The sequence below is a fragment of the Elgaria multicarinata genome, chromosome 3 (genome assembly GCF_023053635.1).
Source record: "Elgaria multicarinata webbii isolate HBS135686 ecotype San Diego chromosome 3, rElgMul1.1.pri, whole genome shotgun sequence".
Lineage (NCBI taxonomy): Eukaryota > Metazoa > Chordata > Lepidosauria > Squamata > Anguidae > Elgaria > Elgaria multicarinata.
In genome coordinates this window covers 102,099,645-102,108,644 of record NC_086173.1, presented here as the reverse complement: position 1 = coordinate 102,108,644, position 9,000 = coordinate 102,099,645, and the positions used below count along the sequence as shown (strand labels likewise).

Genomic DNA, 9,000 nt, shown 5'->3' with positions numbered 1-9,000 from the left:
GTGTTGCTGAATAAACAACAAGAAGAACTTTTAAAAAAAGGCTATATCTGTCTTTTACCAGCAAGAGTGGGTGTGGGTGGACGTGCCCAAAGGGGGAAGCATCTGCCAGTTTGACTGGTCCTGTCTAGGTACCAGTCTTTAAGAAGCAAACACTCACTTCAACTCATGATAGGCATTGCTTCACTGGGTGACTCTTTGGAGGGCTCTGATGGCCCTCCAAGTACAGGAGAGTACACAGGGCATGTCCACATGCCCTAGTGGAGCTCATCCCCTTGCACCACGTCTATTCAGTTGTTCCCCAAAGTTAGGGTGGGTAGCAGTGCTGTGTTTTTTCTCTTATTATTGGCTTAGTATATGATTTCAGGTTGTGTTTGTGCATTTGGTGGGGCTACTGTTTTAACAAACACTGGGAAAAGTCCGTTCAGACTAAGAAAGAGAAGTTCCCAGAATCCCAAGTTACCCGTTTTGCCTATCCCCTCCTCCAACTTTGGGATCATGTGATCATGACTGGGAGTTGACTCTGCCCCTCAGCCCTTCGAAAAGGTACTCTTTTTCCCGCCTTTACCCTACTTTTAAAAAAATTCTAGCAAGCGAACCGCACCATGCAGAGAGCTGAGAGTAGGCTCAAAATGACCCCCAGCCATGACTCTCTAAGCACAAGAATTTTCAGAAAGATAGCTTCAAAAACAACAGTTATCCCCTTTTCTTTTCCGCAATGCAATCCTATGGGCAAAATGTTTCAAAATGGCGATCGGATTGGTCCGCGGAAAGAGGATCGCTCCAAAAATGGGCGCTTCTCTTCGCCTTGCTTCTAGGGGTCCGCGGTCCACTTCTACTCCGCCTCTGGGCAAGGCTTAGCAGGCCAATTCGCTTCTGATTCTCTGGTTCTAATCGGAGCGGAGCACATGCCTAGTTTTCAGAGGTGGTGGTGGTGCATTCCAGTGGTAGGTGGGGAAAAAGGCAAAAGGGGGCAGAGTCAAAAAGGCAAAAGGGGTGGGTATACAAGAAATACTAGCATACTGCAGCTTAAAGCTCTTACTTTATCTAAATTTAAGGAGAAACATTTCAACCTCTTAGAATGTGGGGGGAAACTTTACAAAAGCCCAGAAGCCGTCAAATGCTTGGCAGTTGGAGGGGAAGTGGGTGGGATCATCTGTGGAATCCTGGAGGGCTGGATTTGATCCCTGGACCTGAAGTTCCCCACCCCTGCTATGGAAGGCGGTTCAGCCCAGCTAGAGATCTGCTTACCTTTAGCCATCCAAGACAGACCTGTTCTTGCTATCTTTTGGTGTCTGGATGGAAAAAAACTTGCCCATGTCAACTCCCAATCCATGCTGAGTGGGTGAGGCACAATGCCCCCGTTGCCACTCACAGGGTTTAGAATTGGCACATCCATATTTAGGGTGGGTTGGGCTGCCAGACAAGAAAACATAATCCCGTGTATGGGGGCAGGTGCACGTAATGGGCTCTTCCCCACGGCTCTGCCCACCATGCTTTCAGGTGGTGAGGGAGGGGGGGTGCTGAACCTCTTTCGGCCTGAGTTCCATTCCAGGGAAGCTCTGGGGCGTGTGCATTCCAATGGTGGGTGGGGCCAAAGGCAAAAGGGGAGGGGCCAGGTCCTAAAGATGCCTGCCTGTTTTAGCTTAAAGCTCTCTTCCTGCCAGTAACTAAGCCTCATGAGAGGCATTACCTTTTGGAGTGGGGAAAAGCACCGCACAAAAGCTGGGAAACCACCAATTGACTGGTAGTTGGGGGAAAGGGGGTGGGGACTTCTGGGGAAACCCAGAGGGCTAGATTGGGACTTCAGGCAGGATGGATTACAGCCCCCGGACCCGAGATTCTGCACACTTATGGTGAGAACAGCACATGCAGATAGTGCTGTTATTAAAAAGCCTCTGTGCTGTCTGGCTGCACTTAACTAGGTGGCTGTCTTCACGGTGCCAGGTTGACGTTGCCTCCCTCCTGAATATAAATATTGTAAATAAATAAACCCTGTAGTTTCCCTGGGGCAGCAGGGATAATCCTGATGCCGAGGAGAGTCAGTGGGGTTTCTGGGCGGCCATCTGGGTCCCGGAGCCACCCCCACACTCCTCCTGGTGGTAGGCAGCCTTTCACCAGCCTCCACTCCCAGGTTGGCCCCAGAGCAACATTACATGGTGGAAGCACCATGTTGATGTTGTTCCCTTTGAAAATGTTGGGGTAAATCCCTGACTTTTTCAAAACGCAGCATTGCGGGTGGCTGCAAACATGTCCCTGCATTGTCTAACCAATGGGGTGCAGATCCACAGCCACCGCTGGGCTTTCCCTGCATGTAGACAGCTCCTAGGTCTGAAAATGGTGCTGCCAAGGCTAATTTGTGTATCCCAGGTTGTAGAAAGAATAATAAAAGAAATCCTTCTCAGTCCACTCCCAAACTGCCTCTTCTGAACCCTGTTGCAAGTCCCCATCATTTTCACAGAAACATGTCACCTAGCCCAGTATCGTTGACACTGACTGGCAGCGGCTCTCCAGGGCTTCAAGCAAGTGTTCTTCCAGTCCTACCTGGAGATGCTGGGAATAAAACCTGGGACCTTCTGCATGCAAAGCAGGGGCTCTGCCACTGAGCTTCGACCCCCCTCCCCTTAAAGAGATCAAAGGCAACTGGAAACAATCCCAGCCAGGGTGAATGTAATCACAAGCCTCACAAGGACTCCAAAGCGGTCAGAATTTCATTCCTAGTTTGATTTGGAAGGAAGAGGCAGTGAAGTGCCACTCTAAGACACAGATAACAGAACAGTCCTCTATCTCCATGTCAGGGTCCTCCTGTGTTGATGATCATCATGATGTGCCTGTAGTTGGAATCATTGCGCCACCTCCTGGCACAGCGCATGTTTCCAGGAAAACTGAAATTGCCAGATGCAGCACATTGTCCCCAAGGAAACCCAATCTGCAGCAGCCTTGTGGGGGGGGGGGGGGGGAAGAGAACAAAACCCAATCTCTGCCAATTTTATTTCAGAAAAACAACCCCCCTCCTCTCCAAGGAATTTAAACACGTGCCAACTAGCTGAGAATGCCGTCTATTTTATTATGACATGATTGTGTAAAATGGGAACGGAAAAAAAAGCCAGCCATATTACCTGCCCGCAGCTATATGAAGCAATTGCTAACTCTCTAAAGAGCTCATATTCAAAGCATGGACTTTCCATGTTAGAACTTCTTCTCTCAAGGAAAGCATCACACCTGGGAGTGTCATTGGCCCTGTAGAAGCTGCCATGTTAATGTCCTGAAAGGCTTCTGCACTGAAATCTTTTGCCAAATGTGCATTGGATACTGCAGTACACACTGTACTGAAAAAGACATGCTTCCGTTACCAGGGCACTTTGGCAAAGAAAGTCAACCTCACGCAAGAGGGAATGGCAATTCTCTCCATTCGTGTCCTTAAGAGAAGGTCAGCGTTGCCCATGCAATCTTACAGAACATCCCCACCATTGGCACAAGACCTGTGACGTGAATATTTGTTTTTAAAAGGGAGGAAAATCGGAGAAGGGAGTATAAGGATCTACGCAGTATGGATCAGGGGAGAAGTGTCGGGCTTGGGCTCAAATTCCACATTAGCCATGTACTCACTGTTGCAGAGAGAAGATTGCCTAAGGCCATCTGGTGAACTCATGGCTAAGGTGAAAATTGGAAGGCAAGAGGCATTTCTTTAAAAAAGAAATCACCACATTAGCAAGCAATAGGATTCAGTGAGGAGTTGCTGTCAGCTAGTGTAACCTCAATTACACTCTCAAATTAAAGGAAGTATTTCAGAGGAGGGTCTTCAAGCCTGCGCAGTAGGAACAAGTCAATAGGAAGCAGGAGCAGTGCTGGAGGGGGGAGGGCAGAGTGGGCAAGTGCCCCCCCAAAACAAGAAGCTCGTGCCCCCTCCATTGCTGGACTCCTGTTGTTACTTGAAGGAAAGGCACTTTTCACAAGTGCAATTCATACATCATAATCTCCGAGACTCTTCAACAGTCCCAGCTGCAGTTCTTCTGCCAACAAAGGTTGCACATTTTGGAGCTACTGACATGCTCTTCAGGATGCCACAGACCAGTGGCAATCCACTGAATGGGGAGGGAAACATCTGACATGCAGGAGAGAAAATTAATTTATTTTTTATACATGGGGTGCCTAAGAGTAAAAAAAAAAAAAATTATAACCACAAATTAATACGCTTCTGTAGCATACCCCACTCCCAGATCTTAACTTACAGTACACATCTTGCCCACCTAGAAATATACTTTGCCTGTTCTGGGGCCACCTCCCCCCAATTTTTTTTCCTGGTGCTGCCGCTAATAGGAAGTTTTGGGATTACACTGAGAAAGCCCTTTCTCTTGTGCATTTTAATGATGGGTACTCAAGAAGGACCTCCCGAGGCAGATCCAGGCAGGATTGTATGAGTGAAGACAGTGCTTCAAATAATCTAGTCCCAAGGCATCTAGGTCTTTACAGGTTAAGATCAGCACTTTGAATTGGGCCCAGAAGGTGACGAGCAGCCACCACAATCAGGGCAAATGCATTTTGTACCAAGTGCAGCTGCCTTCTTCAAAGACACCCCATGAAAAGTGTGTTGCAGTAGTCCAGTTTGGAAGTAGCCAGTGCAAGGAAAAGAGAGGTCAGGATTGCAGCTGGTGTAAAGCCAGAGCTTGTAAAACACACTCCTGGTCACAGCTGCTACCTGTGACTCACCAGACAGCAACCCATGAAGAAGCATCTCCAAGTTGCATACCTGGTTCTCCAAAGGGAGTCAAGTCCATCTAGGACCAGCTTCTCCCCACCATCCAGATCTGCCAACTTCCTAACCCACAGAACCTCTGTCTTTCTCAGGTTTCATCTTGTTCTCCCTCATCCATCCATGACCACTGGACTACTCAAGTGTGTTAAATTATGGTCAGACCAGTATACCTGTTAACTATCCCACAGCAGTACGTGACACTTTGCGAGTGTAACCCATGTAGCTTGAGCATCTTCTTTAAGAAACCACAGTCTCCTTTCAAGTCTAGACAGAATCTGACCAAGTTTACAAAAATATGAATACTTCAGACACTATTTGCTTTCACCTACAAAGCAGCCAGTTTATAGTTAGAAGGGTTTGTCCTCCAGAACACTGAACAGCTACTTCATAGCATATTTTAACCATTCTTGTGAAAATAAGATTAGTAAGGTGACAGGTATTTTCTACTATTCCAGAGAGCTTATGAGTGCAGGAGGAATTCCTATCTGTGTTCAGAGATTGTGAAAACACTCCAACTAATTCCACACAAAACATGCAAAGAAATGGTAAAATTCATCCTTGCATATAGAAACAGCAGGGATCCTCTCATACCAAACCTCAGCCTTAATTTGGTGAACAAAGGGTGGTGCCACATGCTAAGGGGCAATTAACTAGTCATGCAAAATTTAAACGCACTTCAGAGGGCAGCTTTATAAACCCAAAATTGGAACCAGCATTTCCTAAATCCAGAGTAAAGACGGTGATCTTCTGAATCCCCCTTCACCCAAGCCCTCTGTCCAGAGGCTCACAGTCAAACCAATGAGTCAAGTTATGCTTAGATGCCACAATGTAACTTATGCTTATACGCTACAGGATGGCTAGTTCCTTCCTCTATGTGTGGCTTCTTTTCACATCCAGTCCATAACCTACTGGCTTGCTCAGTCTAGGAAAGAAGCCACCCGTCCGGAAATGAAACTGCTCAATTATTTATAACACACACTTTGGTGCTTTCCTTCAGCAAATTCATCTCCTGTTCCTCCAGACATTCCTCCTGGATGAGTGATTTTTCCTGATCAGAAACTCTGGATAAACAAGTCTGGACATGGATTTGAACTAAAGGCAAAGGTCTAAGTTGAATTCAAATTCACTGGAGGTCAAAATCTTGTCAGTGAACACAGCTTGCCTGGGTTTGGCCCCAGGCATCATCTGCCCTTTTCCAAGGAAAGCTGGGGCAAGCACACCTCTTGGATCACACATGGCTTCACATTTGCTAGCCCAAGTGACTGCTTTACTTGCTTGCATGGTTGGGCTAGTGTTGAACATATGGTAGCATCCAGATTAACAAATTAAGGTGAGCAGGAGCAAAGTTTCTACCAGCCTTTCTAAACTAACCAGCAATCATAAATAAGCTGTGCATTTCAAGAAAGTGGGAGTTGTATCCAACTCCAAGTTTTCACTTATGAAAAATTCTTCGTCTCATCAAACAAGATTTGTCGATACAAAATTGAGATCTCAGATCAATTTTTACCAATGTAAATCCTATCAATTTCTGTAAGCCTTGCACTAGCACACAGTGACCTGGTTTGCATGACATTGCAGGCTCATCGGGAGTTGATTAATTCACATGGGCCATGGCATGTAAGGGAGACATTCAGGGGATGCCATATCATGCAAACCCAGTTACTGAGGGTTATACAGGGGTTAAATAACCCTCATACAACCCTCAATTTGTTATAGGATTATGTGAGGGTTGTTTAAACCTAAAATAAAGCTTGTGGATGGGTTTGCATGATATGGCAACCCCCACTTGGGGTTGCATATTTAAAAAGTAACTTGGCATGTGCTGTGGCTTATTGTGGGTGAAATAACCGATGATGAGCTGGCTGTGTCATGCCTACTAGCCTGGTGTGGGTTTCACTTAGGGTGTTTTACCCAGTCATATCTGGAAGCTGACTGATATGTGCCACCAATTTCACTCCATTTCTTCCTGATGTAAAGCATTTCTTGGTAAAAGAACTTTGCCAAGCGGGGGAGACGGAGAAGTGTGTGTGTGTGTGTGTGTGTGTGTGAGAGAGAGAGAGAGAGAGAGAGAGAGATGCTTCTAGGTTGAATGCAACAATCACATGACAGCTGACAGGGCATTCTGATCACATGAATGAAGTGTGTCCACCTACATGTGATGAACTCATCACAAGAGAAGAGTCTGTCTGAGAACACACATTCAGAGATTGGTGGTACAGGCTCAAGAAAGTGGAAAAGAGACTCATGCCTACTTTTTAAAAAAGTATTTCTATTCCGTTCCTCAGCCAAGAGGTGTCCCAGAGCAGTTCACAAACAATCAATTAAACAACAGCCGGGCTGGTAGAATGGCCCTTCTTTCCTTCTCATTTCTGTTACAGCCTGCTGGAATGGCTGCTGGAGGTGACAGTTGGTGGTGTCCTGTTCCTATTGCAGCACTGAGTTCTAATAGGATTCATTACTGTATGGAGTAACTCTAAAGACAGCAATGCTGGGGTGATAGAACTATTAGTGTTCTTCTATGGTCTTCTTCCCATGCTTTTGGATATGGAGAAACCTTGGCCTGTATAGATGGGAAGAAGGCAAACCACAGCATTAGGCCCAATAGAGAGATTTAAGAAGTTACAAAGAGTTTTGTAGCACATTAAAAACCAACACATGTATTATGGAATAAGCTTTTGTGGACTAGAGTCCATTTTGCCTGATGCATGAAATGTTATAGTTCATGAAAGATACATTGGAGAGGTTTTAGCTGGGAGTTGTACTTGACAAGATGTGATGCTCACCTTCAGTCCCTCAGGTATTATACCCTGCTATTTGCATTTGCATTTGGATAGAAAGAGTATAGCAAGTACTTTTTTAATGAGATCAATGAATTTCCAAGGTGTTCCTTCCTTTCAATAGGTCATCTTCCCCAAGCATGTATGCTATGGCTGGACTAAAGTATTTGGCTCAAGCTTTTGCACAGTACATGAATCAGCTAGAACATCTTTCTATCAGAGCTCCAAAATATTCCATGCAAAGGGCAGCTTTTTCCAGTGTTCATTATGCTCCTGTGAAACTACTTCAGTAGACAATGACTTGGTTTGCATGACATGATAGCCCGCCATGGCTTAATTTACCCATGGTGACTGTTGTGTTGTGCCATGTAAAAATGCACCTGCGGGTGCCTGCGCAAAGGGACAGCCACCACAGGAAAATTAAGTCATGGTGGGCTGTCATGTCATGCGAACCAGGTCAACATTGGTGTATTTTATTGCTTATTTCGTAAACTGTCCAGAAAGCTTTGGTTAATGGTTGGTATTAAAATGTGACAGACAGCCCAAACAAGCAAAAATGTACAACTAGGAGTCCCCCTCATCTTACTTTCCACAAAAGTCCTTGTGGGTGGCAGACACAAAGAGGGACAAATCTGGGTGGCAGCACAGCCAGTTCTTCACCATCTCTGGGTGCCGAGGGTCAACTTCCAGAAACACGCTCCTAAAAGCAGACAAAGAGGGAGAGAAATAGCTTGTTCAAAACTTCTTTAAGGGCAGGACACTTGACACGATCTATTTCGCATGTTGAAAATGTGGATTCAGTGGCTCTGGGTAGAGATCAGCACATGCTGAAGCAATTTCTGCGATTGCTCAAACATACTAAGCCTCCAACCCAGCCACAATTACTGCTTTTGCAGCTTTGTGGCCATATTTTAAGCATGAATTAAATGAAGAGCTGGGTGACTGCTGCTGCCATCATACGCCCACTTCAGCCCAGGCCTCACACATCACAGATCACTGATTAGGTCATGAGCATTCAGCCTCTCAAAGGATTCTGCAGTGGTTCATATAGTCCTATACATAATGGTCCAACTGAGGCAACCTGAATTAAACTTTCATTGTTACTTAGGAAAATAGGCTCTGATATTTTTGTTACATATCTCATAATACTGGAATTCCAGGTTTTTAGGAGTGGGATGGGGAGGCTTGGGAAAGATGTTCTCAGTGGGGGCCCTTCACTGAGTGATCCCAACTCCTTCTCCTTGCCCATCACTTGTCTCTCCTTCTGGGACCCATCAGCACCAACCCCCAAAAAGGAGGGAGGAGCGTCTGGAAGTGGCTGCTCTTTCCCTCTCCTTCTCTCCCTGCTTACATTCTCAGAGAGGGAGGTGAGCAGCAGGAAAAACATAAACAAGGAAAAGCTAGAAGGCAACAAGGATGCTCAGTGGGTTCCCTATGGGGGCACGAGCCTCAAGGACGCTGATCACTGAT

The 9,000-nt window shown here is 46.0% G+C and overlaps 1 protein-coding gene across 2 annotated transcripts in view; it reads right to left on the bottom strand.

The window, feature by feature from the left end:
- Positions 1–7,014: 7,014 nt before the first annotated feature.
- The window catches only part of HEMK1 (HemK methyltransferase family member 1), a 50,478-nt gene continuing 48,492 nt past the window's right edge, over positions 7,015–9,000 (bottom strand). For both annotated transcript variants that reach the window (XM_063121107.1, XM_063121106.1), the window contains exons 10-11: positions 8,117–8,230; positions 7,015–7,313 (exon numbers count right to left, since the gene is read on the bottom strand). In XM_063121107.1, coding sequence (XP_062977177.1) covers positions 7,259–7,313; positions 8,117–8,230 — 169 coding nt within the window. In that variant the 3' untranslated portion in view covers positions 7,015–7,258. The remainder of the gene's footprint in view (positions 7,314–8,116; positions 8,231–9,000) is intronic.